General features: G+C 41.2%; 1 protein-coding gene across 1 annotated transcript; it reads left to right on the forward strand.

Annotated features, from left to right (window-relative positions):
* Positions 1-875: 875 nt before the first annotated feature.
* Positions 876-15545, forward strand: LOC109473884 (chromosome-associated kinesin KIF4A-like). The gene is made up of 29 exons (XM_019774016.1): positions 876-1022; positions 1515-1632; positions 1941-2131; positions 2719-2802; positions 3300-3466; positions 3566-3660; positions 4094-4213; positions 4756-4931; positions 5230-5285; positions 5462-5522; positions 5752-5829; positions 5965-6023; positions 6359-6464; positions 6597-6653; positions 7247-7423; positions 7966-8066; positions 8503-8647; positions 8943-9053; positions 9179-9262; positions 9603-9719; positions 10126-10224; positions 10708-10856; positions 11430-11559; positions 12182-12352; positions 12785-12895; positions 13131-13208; positions 13347-13439; positions 14487-14702; positions 15002-15545. The coding sequence occupies exons 1-29, from the start codon at positions 906-908 to the stop codon at positions 15368-15370; spliced, it is 3636 nt and encodes a 1211-aa protein (XP_019629575.1). The 5' UTR covers positions 876-905; the 3' UTR covers positions 15371-15545.
* The last annotated feature ends 1163 nt before the right edge of the window (positions 15546-16708 follow it).

The raw sequence follows: 16708 nt of genomic DNA on the forward strand, positions 1-16708 counted from the left end.
ATAGTTCACATGCACGAGCGCCCCCTGCCGACAAGGAGATGAGAGTTAGGTAGAAAACGTGGCGCACAGTGACCACGTGACGTCTATCCAATCATGTGACAGAAGCGCTGCCCATTCTGTACTGTGATTGGTCACATGGTTTAAACGAGCCAGGTTTGAAATCATATTTAGTTCAAGGCATCTAACACGTCAGTGCTTTTTTCTTACACAATACGCTAAGACAGCGAAATCTGGTGATAAAGACGCTGTCCATGATTGCTGAAGAACTCTGAAAGTGTATGCCGAGAGAAAGGAGTTTGAAGTAAGTGCTACATTTAGGTAAGTTGCTACTTATGTTTGTGTAGTTGGCTACGGTGGTGCACCCTCCAGAAAAAAGAAAATGACAGCCTTTCTCCTCCGCCAAAAAAGTAACAAATCTACATTAAATCATCCAAGATGTACGATTGGACACGTAGTTTTTAACACTACAATGTTCTACAGACCAAACAGCAGGAGCTGAGCTTTCTGATGCTATAATTTTGTCCTGTTTTAGTACAAGACGTTTAGCAAAAGTTTAGCCCCCTCCCCACACCATACATTAATTTGCCCTGAAAAAAATTATTCATGATGAAAAGACTGAGAGTGAGTGAGACTTTATTTTCTCATAGATCCTACAAATTCAAACAAATCTAGATACAAGTGTTGTTAACCACATACATTTTTATTTCAATCATGACATTATACTTTCATACAACTTTCAGTGGAAGTACTGTAGACCACCATCTTGCATTTTTTTTCAGACAGCAACTGGTTTCTTCTTACTGAGAAGTTCATCATTAATAACAGACAGCTTCATGGATGTTTTACACTTTATCCAGTTGTCGCTGCAGGTTCTAGAGTGTTGCCCTGAAGCTGTCCGTCCCACCATGCCTGAGGACAAGGCTATCCCCGTACGTGTGGCGCTGAGATGTCGGCCCCTGCTGCCCAAAGAGACCATGGAGGGGTGTCAGACATGCCTGCAGTTTGTCCCCGGAGAGCCACAGGTTTGTATCATAGATAGGCTGGAACCCAGTCTTGTTTCAAGCTTTTTTTTTTCTATATTAGACTCCACTCCCAATACGGCAATAGTCAACAAGAATGGGTGGCCATGCCATACTTAATTATGCTAATAAATTACTAATGGTATACAGACCTAGCCCCAGAGAGACACAGGTTTGTATGATAGCATGGGACCCAGTCTCGTTGGGCTTTAGTCTGCTTCCAATATATTGAAATGTCGTCATTATGGTGACTGCTGTGAACTCAACCACATGTCAGGGCCAAAGATATTTATATAGAGCTAAAATTTTAAGATTGCAGAATTAAACATAAACACCTTGGTAATTTAACAAGCTAAAGATTACACTGGTATGAAATTAAGAAACTCATGATAAAAGTCATATTGCAGACAACAAAATTAATACAGTGCAAACGAAGAAAGATACACAAAAGAGAATTGCCTAATTGTGTGATATGGACATGTTTTCCTCCATCAGGTTCTAGTGCTGGGTACAGACAAAGCTTTTACCTATGACTACTGCTACAGTATGGACACCATGCAAGAGCAGGTCTTCGAGGAGGCTGTTTTACCACTTTTAGATGGCTTCTTTAAAGGTAATTTGCTTTCCTGAGAATCACAATAGTTCTTCACATTGCCACCCATATTTACTGCAACATAATGTGTATTTTATATTTTATATTTTATAAGTTATATTTTAAACAAGTCACTGACAAAAGATACTGGTTGGTACCTGAAACGTCGGACTGTTGTCACTTCATTGTGCTTTGACTTTTGAGTAATTGTTACCTTGGTATAACGCTAAAACTAAATGCTAGAAGCATGAAACATTGTACATATACATACAAAGCAATGAAATTTCTGCTCCCAGCTAATACAGTGTTATCTCAAATCTTTTTCCAAGGTTACAATGCCACAGTGTTAGCCTATGGGCAGACTGGCTCAGGTAAGACCCACACCATGGGTGGAGCCTACAGTTCCAGTATAGAGGATGAGTCCGTAGTGGGGATCATTCCCAGGGTCATTCAACACATCTTCAAGGGCATCCAGGAGAGAGACAAGTCTGACTTCATCATCAAGGTCTCTTACCTGGAGGTAAGTGTACTTTGTCAGTGTACAAAATACTTTTTTGAACCCAGTTGCCCAGTGGGCAACCTACGGCAAAAAAGTAGGTCGCCCACCCAGTAACAGCCTTTAGTAACTTAATCGATACTAGTAATAGCCATTAATACCTAAAATTAAGGGGGGGGGCATTCGTAAATCCAGGTAGCACACTGGGCTACCTTGGTTCAAAAATAGGTTGCCCCAAGTAAAATTTGGTTGCCCGGGGCAACTGGGCAACCAGGTATTTTGCATGCTGTTTGTATATCTTTGATACCTTGGCCATGATTATGTTTACCGAAGGAAAACATGTTGTTTTCGCCTTGTTTCCTCTTCTCCTTCTCCAAACAAATTAGGTCAATGACCTGAACCAGGCATCCGTCACCATGGTAACTAGTGTTGGGTTACATCATGTTGCAATTTTATGGCAGGAGGGATTTAGGGTACAGTCACCATATATATGAATGTGTTTGAGTAAGAATTGAGAGCGCAGACCATATGCAAAGGTAAATATTTGGTGGTTTGTGTGTCTGTTATGTGTTTGCCTGTGCTTTAACTTGGTAAATTCTTCTTGTTGACAGCTGTATAACGAGGAGATAATAGATCTGCTGAGTAAAGAGAAGGAGAACATCGTCATCAGAGACACCACGTCTGGAGGCATCTCAGTAAGTTCTCACTCCTCAGGGACAGACTAGGAAACAACACAAACACTGAAATCCCAAGCTGTTTTGGAAAAAAAGCAGAAACACACTGTTGTTCTAGAGTAAATTTGTAGTTTATCATCTTGGTTGTACACTAATTATAAGTGAAAAGTATGATCATAAGAATTAAAAAATTAAGTACACTAAGTGACAAGTAATGCTTCTACAAGGATCCGGACAAGCTCGTATATCAGTCAGGTGTCTCCCCAGAAGTTCTTATTGGAGAGGTGGTCCTAATCGTTTGATGAAAAAGAAGCAAATTTGCATGAAAGTACTAAGAGAAAACCCTAAATTTTAATATTTTGGGAGAGGTGCTAGGATTTTGGGAGAGGGGAGCACCCTAAGGCTTGCTTCATTGCTTGGGGAGAGTCAATTAGATCATGGAGCTAGGAAAGAGACTTTAACTCCATGATTAGATAAGTAACTTTTTTATCCCCCACTGTTGCGCCACCTATCAACAGATAACGGGACTGCAGGAGATCACCACACAGACAGGTAAGGAGTTGGTTGGCTGTCTGGAGCAGGGGAACGTCCACCGTACCACGGCTGCCACCGCCATGAACGCCACGTCCAGCCGATCCCACGCCATCTTTACCATCAGCATGGAGCAGCGTAAAAAGGACGACAAGTACGACCAGTTTTTTGTCCTTGGACATTTTAAGCCAAAAAGTGATCAAGGTCCTAACAGTTCTATCTAACCGATTCTGTTATTCTTATCTTAAAACAGTGCTGATTACTGCCTGTCAAAGTTCCATCTTGTGGACTTGGCTGGATCTGAACGGGCCAAGAAAACGAAAGCAGAGGGCGACAGATTTAAGGAAGGTACGTGAGACTGAATTTGTAGTTACTGGATGGAATTCTTTAACTAATAAAATAATCATATACATTTGTACATGAATCATAGGTTTAGATGATAGACCCAACCATATTCTTCAGACAAACAGAAGCAAATCATATTTTTTCTCTAAATTAAAAGTCTAATGTTCATTGTAAACAAGACATTAACAAATCAACTGGTTAACAGATTTCTGTAATTCACTTTATGTTAAGGGTAGCAAACTTTCATGGTCTGAGAAAAATTGACATGTTCACGGAACTATATGTTCACGGTGGCAACTGCTGCAGGAAAAAAAGGTCACAAATTATTTCTCAACAATATGATAAGTTTGCAGTACAGAAGTGACCATGAAAACCGTGAACCGTGTACCGTGGAAAAATCAGGAATTACAGTACTATTAATATTGACCTCTTCCAGGAGTGAGCATCAACAAAGGTCTGCTGTCCCTGGGAAATGTGATCAGTGCCCTGGGAGACGAGAGTCGAGGACAGAAACATGTCCCCTACAGGGACTCCAAACTCACCAGGCTGCTGCAAGGTAGGGAGAGAACTCATGCCATGTTTATCACTCAAAATCATTCAATCATTTATGTGAAAAAGCTATGTTAGTTTTGAACTCCAGTGAATTTTTTAATCGAAAACTCATGGCTATTGCAAAATTTGTCAAGTGATTTTCCTTAATTATGTTTACCGAAGGAAAACATTGTTTTTGCTCAGTTTCTTCTTCTTCCGTTCCAAACACTGACCTGGTCAGTGACCTGAACCAGACCATCTGTCACCATGGTAACTGGTGTTGGGTTACATAATGTTGCAGTTTTATAGTAGGAGGGATTTAGACTCCTGTCACCATATATGTGAATGTGTTTGAGTAAGAATTAACAGAGCAGACCATATGCGAAGGTTAACATAATGCATTTGCTTTGCAAATGTTACCTTAAAGTTTCTAGTTAAATGTTCTTTCACCTAAAGTTGATTCAGAATCTAAAAAAAAAGAGGACTTTGTGTACATCCGTTTTTCTTGTCCGACCCCTTCTAACATGCATAGATATCAGACTAAAATTTGGTTTGTTTCTACAACAGACTCCCTGGGAGGTAACAGCCATACTGTGATGATTGCCTGTGTGAGTCCTGCTGACTCTAACCTGGAGGAGACCATCAACACCCTACGTTACGCAGACCGGGCCAGGAAGATCAAGAACAAACCAATTGTCAACAGGGACCCACAGACCGCAGAGCTGCTCAGACTGAAACAAATGGTAACGTAACATGTTTGTTAGGAATATACATCAATATTGGACAGTATACTGTTGCAACTGAGTCCAGGCATTTGTTTTTCCTAACATATCACCTTTACAGACACATGGTGGAACATGGTTGTGTTACATTGAACAATTAACACCACCTAATATATAAGCCCTGCATATTTTTAGTGTTTGAATTCATTCAATACAAATGCTGTGAAAAAAAGCTTGGTCTATAGTTAGAATGAAGAATAGATGCATCTTAATTTATCTAAAATGCTGACTGGTCGATTTTGTTTTTCTTCTTCTGCAGGTACAACAACTACAGATCCAACTGATGCAAGCACAGGGAGGGGTCATTTCAACTGGGTAAGTAGGGATGCCTTTTCTGTCATCATCACCCCAGTAATACATTGTACATGTAACACTATAAGTACAATTCTGATAGCTTCATCCTTAACTCTACCCAGATAAAGTACATGTAGTTGCTCCATGCCAACATATGTACAGAGATGCTAACATGTCTTTTAAATGTTGTTCCATAGGACTGCTGGTATCAACACTGGGGATGTGCAGAAATATGTTGCAAAAGCTAAAACATTAGAGGTAATGTCACTACACTTTAAAATACAATGTACATGAAGTTAATTTTTTTTTTCTTTCCATGGCATTCCCTGTATTATCCAAAACAAATAGCATACAGCAAATTCTCAAAGCAAAATAATATCCTGTTGCTTGAGTAACTGCTTTTGTTTAACTTTCACCGACGCAAATTCTTCTTCTTTGTCACGTTGTTTAGTAGTAGTAGTATTTATTTGTTTATATCTGTTTACAGGAAGAGAACAGGAAGTTGACGAGTGAACTCCACTCGGCTGTGGAGCAGTCTACTCAGATGTGTGAGAAAGCCATCATGGTGAGTTCAGTCAGACTCAGAGATCCTGTTTCAGTCTAGGCTAAGTCAATGTAGATAGGCCCTAGGAAAATTAATGTTGTTTCCAGTTTCAGTCTTGTTGTTCTCATTTATGTCAGACTCTCTTCTTTCTATCAGGCTGAGATGGTTTGTGACAAACTGAAAACGAAGGTCCTGGAACTCAAGGAGCATGATGGGTAAGTGTACCTGTCTATTTTCAAGACAGTAACCCGTCAAGCAATCAATAGTAGTCTCCAAGCAGAGGTTTGGGTAAGGGTTTTTTTATCGGGGTTTCTCTTTTGCACTGAATTTTTTTTCGTGGGAAAACAATCCAGTGCAAAAGAGAAACCCCAATAAAAAAGCCTAAAAACACGCTAAAAATAACCCCAAACCCAAACCTCTGCTTGGAGAGTAATCAACAGTACCAGTAAGACACAGTATCCAACAGTTTCCCGTGGGGTTCAGTCATTATAGCTTTGTTGTTGTTGTTGTTGTTGTTGTTGAGTTACATGTTGGACTTGTTTGTATCCAGGTGCACAGCAGACCTGGGACAGCTGATGTCAGACGTAGACAGGGAGGAGGTGAAGACAACAATAGACTGTGTGACAGAACTGCAGATCAGGATCAAGGAACTGGAGGTTGGTGTGTCTGTAAATGTAGCTTCACATGTAAATTCATTTTGAGAGATAGCTGCACTGGTTTGCCTGAAGTCTTGATAGCTCAGCTTGATAGTCCACTTGACCATGTTGTTGTTGTTCATTTATTTCCAGACTGAACTTGCCTCTCCTGGGTTCCTCTACACTGATGGGGAGGCTGACAGTGGGGAGGTGAGTGCTGGTGATGGTTACAGTACCCGATTGAGAGAACTTTTGTCTCTACCATACAGTACTACTAGTATGTCTTCAGTTGAATGTATTTTTACATGGTTCGTGTACTCAAAACTAAAAAATCATGCAACAATTGTGGCTGGTGATGACTTTAGAAGTGACTTTGTTTCTAAAAGAAATATCTACATGTAGATTTGGATATCTTGTCAATGTAAAGGTTGATAGGTTGACTGATAGATCTATATATATATATATTTGTTTGTTTATTTGTTTATTGGTATTTTCCACAAAGTGAAAGGAGGGCAAAACAGGTGCATATGCACCTTTACAAGTTGCCCTCCCCTATACAAAAAAAAAACAATGTATGTGTGAAAACATGTACACAGTCAATTACGGCAATATATAAAGATACACAAAACAGTCAATAACCAAATATGTCTCAACAAGACTTCGTGGGGTCTTAAGGCAATGCAAGAGCTGCACCCACAAGAAGTGGTCAAGTACACGGGAGGTCAAGACTGTAATGTGTGTTAAATCTGTCGTAAATGGCCTTGAGTAGTTTGTATTTAAATGATTATGTGTGACTTCTCCAGAATGGTGAGACGTCGTCCATGGACAGTGATGAGTTCTCCACGGAGCACGCTCTACGCCAGGCTCAGATGAACAAGCAGCTGGCGGAGCTGAACAAGGCCCTGCAGATGAAACAGGAGCTAGCCAGTAAGATGAGTCAGAACGACAACTGTATGGAGGAAGTCAGGTCCGAGTACGAGGTAAGGTCTCATGAAATGGTCCTCCCTGGCATGGAAAATACCTGGCAGGAACCAGTGTTTTGTTTGTTTTGCAAAACCGGTAAACCACCTTTTTAGGCGTAACACACCAGTTTTGTATACATGTATGTAAGTACAAGCTGTGTAAGACTGGAATGTAAGGTTTGAACCACTCACAGCGGGAAGGACCCCTACTCTTTTCCATAAGTGCGGTGGGTTCTTTAAGATGTGTGGGACGTGGCTCTCCCAAACATGGGACTGTCATTTGACGTCCTATCTGAGGGTAGGTACTCATTTGTGAGGAAAGTCATCTAAAGTGCCTTTCCCAAGGACATAAGATCGGGTAGAAATGACAACCTAGCTTCAATTATAAAGGGACATGCTCTTGGATGGGGTGACAGCTGGAGGTCACATGTTTGAGGAGAGCCACACCTTGAGCACGTTACAGTAGATATCCCGCCGCCAAAAAGAGGAAGGGTCCATTCCGGTGTGGGTGAAAATGCAGAAAGGTGTGATTATTCTTTTTTCTCTTCCTTACCCATCAGGCCAATGTGAAGAAGCTTGAGGATGAGGTGAGCATTCTGCTGAAAGAGAAGGAAGAACTCTGCTCCATGCTACAGGCTGCCAAGAGTAACAACTCTCTCAAGTAAGAACTGTTATGTTTCCTCTTGTGGACAGAACAAGTGGCTGTCTTCAGATATGCTTTGGACAAGCTTTGTGCCATTGAATGCTTAGCCTAAACATGTTACTAGTATATGTAGTAACATGTTTTTATGTTTACCAAAGGAAAACATACTGTCTTTGCTCAGTTTCCTCTTCTTCAAACAAACAAGGTGAATGACCTGAACCAGATGCCTATCACCATGGTAACTAGTGTTGGGTTACATCATGTTGCAATTTTATAGCAGGAGGGATTTAAACTCCTGTCACCATATGAATGTGTTTGAGTAAGAATTAACAGAGGACCATATGCCAAGGTAAACATTATGCATTTGCTTTGCAAATGTAACCTTTCTACTTTTTTTCTATAATTGAGAATAAAAAATAGGAACTAATTGTTTCGTTGTGGTTTTTTGTCGAAGGGTTTCTGAACAGCGGCGCAAACGTGTGAAGGAACTGGAGACCCAGATCGGAGTGTTAAAACGGAAAATCACCGACCATAACAAGATGGTCAAACTCAAGGAGCAGAGTGACAAGACATGTTCCAAACTCAACAAGGAAATACAGGTATCCTATAGTTAGCTTATTAATTATTATAGTGATAAGTTCAAAAACTACAGAATGTGTTTAACAGAAAATGTCCAGTTTCTGGGTAATTGCTGCTCAACATAACAAACTTTGAAATAATCTCTCATTGGTTCTTTGAAAGCTTCAAGAAAACCACCAGTATCAGTGATCTCTCATTGGTCAATCAGAGTACACAGCTGTCTCTCATTGGTTATCACAAAAATCATGTTTCTGATTGGTTCATTTGAAATAGCCTTCATCTCTCATTGGCTGAGTTCCTGTTCCTCCATTTCAGTCCATCAAGCAGCAGCGGGTGAAGCTGATGAAGCAGCTGAAGGAGGAGGCAGAGAAGTTCCGGCGCTGGAGACAGGAGAAGGAGAAGGAAGTCATACAGCTCAAACAGAAGGTGATACCTTCGAATTCATCTTCCTGTTTTCATACATGTAGGATCTATGCTTTCAATTCACAGATTCTTTCAACTGTGCTGCAGTTCTAGAGCTTTTTACTGACGCTAGAATTGTTTTACTGTAGGACCGTAAGAGGCAGTTCAAATTGGTGAAGCTGGAGAGAGACTACGAGAAGTCACAAGCTGTGCTCAGGAGGAAAACTGAGGAGGTGAGGGTTAGAAGCTGGGTAAAAATCCGGGGAATTTGAAAGCTGTTCCTTGTTGGGGCTGGTAATTAAAGCCATGACTACTCCTTGTACACTTTTCAGTGTCCATCTGGCTACTAAATTAGTTGTATACCTTCATTTCTTCTCACTTTATGTTGAATTGTGGAAAGAGTGCATTCGAAGAAGAAATTGTCCTTGGTAACCAATGGTCCAGAGGCAGACACAGAGTACTAGTCTTCATTTGAAACCATTTGCTTTTCATACCACGAGGACACCTGGCACTTTTTGTCCAAACTGCAGGGGCAGTTGTCAGAAGTGAAATTTGCGGACCCTTGTTTTACAGGCAGCGGCTGCACAACGTAGACTTAAAGATGCTCTCTCCAAGCAAAAGGAAGCAGCCCAGAAGAGACAACAGACTGCAGATAAGACAGACTACAAAGGCCTGGGCACTAGAGTCAGGGTATGTAGGTGGACGTCTGAAAAGTCTCATCTTGTTTTTCTGTGAATGATGATTGCATGATGATGAAGAGAGCTCATTCACAGGAAGTGTTGGGCAAAATAAAGGGTTGCTGTTAGGTGTGACCCAGTGTGCTTGGTTAATAAAACTGTCAGCCACTATTGTTAAAACATTATACAGTACTTCATTTCAAGCATTACACCTCATCTGAAGCTTAAATTACACAGTGACTTCAACTTGCTTTATTCAAGGATTTACAACGTTAAGGGCTCTAAGATATTCAGCCCAGAAAAAAGTTATAGACGTTGGTCAGTTTTGACTGCATATCAGCTGTATTAATGAAAATTGAATAAAACAAGATGTACATGTTTGAGACTGGAGTTTCCTATACTGTCCTGTGTTGCTGCAGTCCTGGCTTGGTGAGGAGTTGGAGTTCCTGGTGAGTGTTGGTGAGGCCAGAAGACACCTGGACAGTCTACTCATGGACCGTAGGGCCTACTCCCTGCAGGTAACACACCTATGCTTGCATTGTAGCTAACTGGGATAGAAGTTTCTAAGTTCTAGCATTTCACAGTTGATTAAAAAAAATTCATCCCTGGTGAAATTTTACTGTCATCACTTCATTTCAAAGAACTGAAATATTTCCAATCTTTTCAATGGTAAAGTCTGCCATCTCTCACTAAATTGTTGAATAGCATCAATTTCAAAGTGAACTAATTACATGATTGATGTAGATGATACATGTAGATACTGTAATTCACTTCATGTTTACAGTATGAAAATTTCATGAGAAGACAAATGGACATGTTCACACAGAACTATATATTCATGGTGGCAACATGTGCAGGAAAAAGGAAGTCCAGGAATTATTTGTTTACTGTAGTAAAAAGTTCACGGTACTGAAGTGACAGTGACAACAGTGAACCTAACAGTACCGTGAGAATATCAGGAATTACAGTAATCCCTTCACATACCCCTACCTGCCCCACAGCTGCAGCAGCTGCGTCAGAAGCTGGAGGAGAGCCAGCCGCCCAGGAAGCGGTCGCGCTCGGGGTCGGAGAGCGAGGGGGAGGGGGGCCAGGCCTGGAGGGAACAGATCCACCAGCAGGTGGAGCAGCTGGAGCAGGACATCCAGTGCAGGTGGGGAATTCATTACTGCCACATGCAGGATACTTAACAGTCTGAGGGTGTAAGTGTCATTGAGAAAATTCTACCCAAAACCTGATGCTAAAAAATAAATTTTACACAGGGAGACAGTCCCAGATACATACAACATGATGCACCAAACTTGAATTTCCCAAGAACTATTGTAGAGTGGAACTCGTTGCCACCAAGCACAGTTGAGGCAACATCACTAGAAAGCTTTAAACAACTCCTGCAATTAAATGTGCAAGATTGAGTGTAACAAGTCCTTCGGTGTAATATAGCTAGCTGCCGCATGCCTGCGAAGATTGTGTGTTACGCCGAAGGGCGGTTATGCCGGCTATACCAATACAGATACAGAAATCTGTAATATATTAATGTACAACTACATGTACATGTACATGTTCAATAGGTACATTGCTGTAAACCATCATATCTACATTAATATTGTAACACCACACAAGACACTGCCCACAGCTATAACAGCAGAGTACAATTACTATGGCTTGAGCTGGAAGGATGCCTACTTCTACTATTTACTAGACTAATACACCGGACCCTATCCCACAGGAATGCTCAGATTGCAGACCTGCAGCAGAAGCTGGTGGATGCAGATGTAGAGGAGAAGGCAAAGTGCCGCTGGGAGAACATGCGCTCCCTGGTGGAGGCTAAGTGTGGGCTCAAGTGGCTCTTAGACAAGGTATACTGTCTACATGTTTATTTAGCATCCTGCCAGAAAGTTGAATGACATTGTAAGTAGAATGTGTGTTCAAGTACTAGTGCTAGTATCCCTGCCTTTGGACCACAAGGCTAGAGCATTTGACTACAAGCAGTCTTTAGCATGCATTCCTATATGTCCTAGCTTTATTCTACTCGTCCGTAGAGCTTTGGGAATTAACCTGGCACAGTGAACCTCTAAATACCTACTCGAGTAAGTCTATATGTACATGTATGTACATAGTATGTATCCTTGTCAGTGTTAAAAATACCCACCTACTAGGGGTTCAAAATTGTTTGATAGCTGCTGTTGTGTTTACCACTGACTCTACTGTATAATATATGTGGGATACTTTTGCATGTATTTTTCAAATTGCATATAAAATGTTTGTCAACATGCAATTTTGTACATGCCATGGATTTAGATCCTGACTTTTGAATTTGAGTGTGCATTTGCAGAAAGTATTTCGAATTGCAGAACAAACTTTTGACCTGCAATATTGCAGAACACTGCAAAAAAGTATTTCTACCACTGCTTGTCATCATCATGATTGACAACTCTGCTGATAAGGATTCCATTGATATCTTGTTCCCCCCACACATAGCTGGTGGAGTCTCAGATCAACGCCAGCACGGCGGACGGGAAGGTCCAGGAGCTGCACACCAACCTGAATGAGACGGTGCTGGAGATGCGCCGGTACAGGTCAGAGGTCGACGACCTGAGGAACCAACACGAGGAGGAGAAGACCACCCTGCAGAGGCAGCACGAGGACAAGGTCTGGACTTTTTTTAAAGATCAGGATCAATTTTACAAGCCTAGTTATGGTCTTTTTGGTCATGTTGTTCCTTCTACTGTACATGTACATTGTGTCTTTGTTCGACGATACATAACACTGTTTCCTTCAAGTTGTGACAAGCATCAACATTCTTTTATGGAAAATTGACTTTGAGACATCAAGACCACATGGTCTTACTAGTAGTCTAATAGAAACTTTGGTACATGTATTTCTATTGACTATTATTGTATCATTCTAAGGATCTAAAGATTTTACATGTACATGTACATTGTAAGTCAACAGCAAATTGATATGCACAAGCCAGAGTACTACATGTATGTAGATGCCTAACATACATATATCATACACAGAACAGATGAATTTTCAAGCTTGCATCCTGCTAACCCGTCAGTTTGACATGTCCCTGTCCAGATCCTGTACCTGCTGCGACAGATGCCCAGTTCCCGCAGCGGCAGCACCGCAGGAACTGCAGAGGGTACCAGCCAAAGGGAGACAGAGCTGCTGGACAAACTGGAGTTCCAGGTGGGTGTGGCAATGATATTATGGTGACGAGATGTTGGGTGCATGTACCAATGTACATGCACCCAACATGTTCATCTTCAATTCTTTCTCTGCTTTTGTTATCCTTTTTTTACACTGAAGTAGCTGTTTGGCTACAAATGCCTTAATGGTTATGTGGCAGTAGTGCTAGTTAACAGTTTAAGTTTTGTTCCATGGCAGTCTGAAAAGATGTGTTTCGTCTTGGTTTGTGTTCCAGGAGAAACAGATAGCAGACCTGAGCCACATGCATGAACAACTAGAGGACATGCGCAAGGAGAATGAAAGCCTGAGGAAGGTAAGTAGTGGAAGAACCTGCACTTTGCATCGTAACAGTTGACCATAGTCTGTATAAATGGATTTGATCGTGTAACCTGTAGGTGAAAGAAATGTAAGAACAGCTTTTTTTAATGATAAATTGTACTTGTGCCTACAGCAAGTGACCCTTGCCAGCTACAAGGGGAAGAAACTCTCCCTGATGCCTGAGATCAACATGTCAGCTGTCCCAGAGGCTACAAAGAAAGCAAAGGTGAACCTTCTCATCTCTCCATTCTCAGTAGCTAACCTTGAATTTAGTGTAAAGATAACTTTCACTTCAAGCCCCTCATCATTAATTGAAAGAGAAAATGCTACATTTTGAGAGGGAAACTAACTGTTACTTGTAGCCATGCGGATCTAGAAGTTGGCAGATCAGAATGCTGTCTGACCTCCTAAATTTCACTAAGATTTGCAGCTCCGATTTGTCGGTGTATAAACTTGTTTACACTCTAAGAGAAGAGAAACATTTCAGGAAGCTAAATTTAAAGTGAGGTTGATATCCTGACTCCTTATCAGGCCTCGAAATTAACTTCTCTTCCTATTGTCCCAGCACTGTCCCAAAAATTAATTTCAATTGTCCCGAAGTGAGGATGAACTGTCCCAACCCCTTTTTTGAGAAGTATTACACTTGAAGTGAACTGCTTACGTTCACTCCCAGGTGTACAGGCTTTTAGCTAGGGGGTGTCTAGGGTGTCTTTTGGACGCCCTGTACTGAAAATATTAAGAAATTGGACGCCCTACTTTTTGGTAGGACACCCTAAAGACACCCTATTTTTTCCACTCCCAATCCCTGCCATGCACACATACCCCCCTTCAGCCTTACTATAAATACAAAAATGATGGTTTACTGGAGGAAAAAAACTCAAATTTGCACCTCAAAATGCAGAAAGTAGTGTTTGAGAGCATTGTGAATTTCAAAAAAGCCCCCCTAAAAAGCTTGCGCACCGTGCGTCTTCACTGTGGATAGCATACAATAAAAAAAATGGACACCCACCAAAAAAATTCTACCTAAAAGCCTGCAGGTGTACTATAATAGGCTTATTGCAGAGTAGACAGGAAATTCAGGGGGACTTTTCTGGATCCAAAAGCCGGGACATGTGCCTGATTAACAAAACAAGGGCTTATATAATTCTGATGTTGATTATTTTTCTATTGTCTCAAAAATGTCCCAAAATGTCTTAGTTGTCCCGGCCTAAAGTTAAGTGGCCATTGGACCACCTTTAATTTTGAGCCCTGCTTATCTCTCCTGGTATTTCAGCCCAAAGCCAAGAACACCAAGCGCAGGACCATGACCCTGGAAGCGGCACCAGTGCAGCACTACTCCCTGGAGGAGATCCTGAGCAGCGAGGAGAGCGATGTCGACTTCTCCGACGACGTGGAGGCCGACCCGGACTGGCGGGCCACGCCGCTCGCCAAACAGCTGGCCAAGAGGCGCAGACAGAGGGTCAGGGACGGTGGAGCTGCCAAGCCCAAGGTTTCTGGGGTCTTCGTCTTTTTGTCCTTAGAGTTAGGAAAACTGTTTCAGAGTTTGCTTTAAAGATCCTAAAAAGCTTCAATGAATGCCGTGGAAGGCCAAGCAGCAAAGAGTCATGAAGTATCTTGAAGTTTATTTCGGGTTTTGATATTAGGAAAATGCTGATGTGTGTTCAAATGAGACTCTACTACATGTACTTGGAGACTTGCACAAGGAAAGCATTTTTAGCTCTAGGGAGCTCCTAAGTCAGGTTGATACTTTTGTATGTGACACATTTTTCTTTTGCGTCTTAATTTCAGCCGCGTCTCCAGACATTCTCAATAGGAACCAGCGACAGTGACTCCCTTCCAGCCTCGGACAAGCGGGAAAGTTCCGAGTACGAGGACTGCTTCTCCGAGGGCATCAAAACCCTCCAGAGAAAGGAATCCAAAAGTAAAGTGGGAGACGAAAACAAGGAACTCAAGCCACCAAGGAAACCAAGGGCCAAGAAAAGCTCCACCTCTAATGCCAAGAAGCGGAGCAGTGACAGCCTTGCCCCTGACGACAGCTCCGAAAATCCCCTGTTTGCAAAGAAAGACAATACAGAGTTGGGTAAAGGTGGGGAGAAGAAGAAAAGGAAGCTGCTCAGAACCACTTCAGAAAATGGCTTCTTTGGCCCACTTGTCTGAACTATGCCATGTCCTTAATGCTGCTACCAGCTAATCTCTGTATCTGTGTTGTACTGCCAAATCTCTAAAGAAGCATGGGACTCAATGTTTGATTCCCTTACAATAAAGGAATGGATGATGATATAAATGATAATAAGATACATTTAGGTGAGATGTGAGTGCAAGGAAAGGCTAAGAAATGAGACCTCGGTACTAAACATTTTAACGGACCAGTACTATTCAGTACTCATATTCTTTGTGACATGCTCTAGCTACTGTTAGAAGGCATTTTGGTCCAGTCTTTTATTAGTTGTACCTAAATGAGATATCTACAGCCTTATTTCTTTAAAACACATTCTTTGAATGTTTTCTCACCATGCTGCACTAATACCTTTCATGTACGCACCATTTTTTTATGTTTTGGGGATCGACAGTGCATAACTGTTTCTCTGTATATATTTCTGCAATCATTGACCTCTTTGATATGAGTTCTGAATTTTATCACAGAACCCTTGTAGAGACACAGAAGTAACAGCTATTATTGGCAAGCAAAGCCAAAGGTTATGGACCACATGGTAGTTTGAAAATACTGTAACCTATGCATTTGTTTTCAAATTATCAGAATTATGATTCCTTTTATATGAGAGCATCACTGTGCCTAATATTATGTCTTGTCTAAATGCCCTTATTGACTTTGAAGGGAGACATAATTCTAATTAGATAAATCATTAGTTAAGTATTAAGCCAGTACTAAAAACATTTTATTAGGTTGTGTGTTTTATGAAATGAATAAAGACTACTGTAGATTTACGTGGTTCTCTTTTCTGATTTATTGTTTACTCGCGACATACGTACACTGCAAAACATTTGTACATCAACTCTTCCAAAAGATGTCATGGCAATCTCTTGTATGTGAGCCCAGCAAAATGCATAGTGTCTTAACTTGATAGGCATATTTGGCCACAGCAAGTAATTTTTGCCTGATTTTATTATTACAACAGTTAAACTTAGCATAATTTTAACCTTGAATGTTAAATATTTCTTGTTTACAACTTTGATGATGTGAACATTTGAAAATGTAGGAATCATGTTTTTTTTGGGCCCGCCTTGTTTTTTTTCTCCCTGTCGCATTACATTTGGAGTCTGCGGAGGGCGTCATCCATAAAACTTGATATATGTTGTGCTGTGGCTACTAGTAGTATATAAAGATCTATATAATTAAACGCAGGCCTGTATAAACGCTACCGTAACGCGAACCTCCTATGAAAGGATAATAGAACCTTCCATTGCGCAAAGGCTTGTGGGAAGCTAAAAATGGCGGCAAATAGTAGTTTCGGAAGGTTGTTTTTAGTTTCGGAA

Source organism: Branchiostoma belcheri, unplaced genomic scaffold (assembly GCF_001625305.1).
Source record: "Branchiostoma belcheri isolate BF01 breed outbred unplaced genomic scaffold, Haploidv18h27 scaffold3, whole genome shotgun sequence".
Classification (NCBI taxonomy): Eukaryota; Metazoa; Chordata; class Leptocardii; order Amphioxiformes; family Branchiostomatidae; genus Branchiostoma; species Branchiostoma belcheri.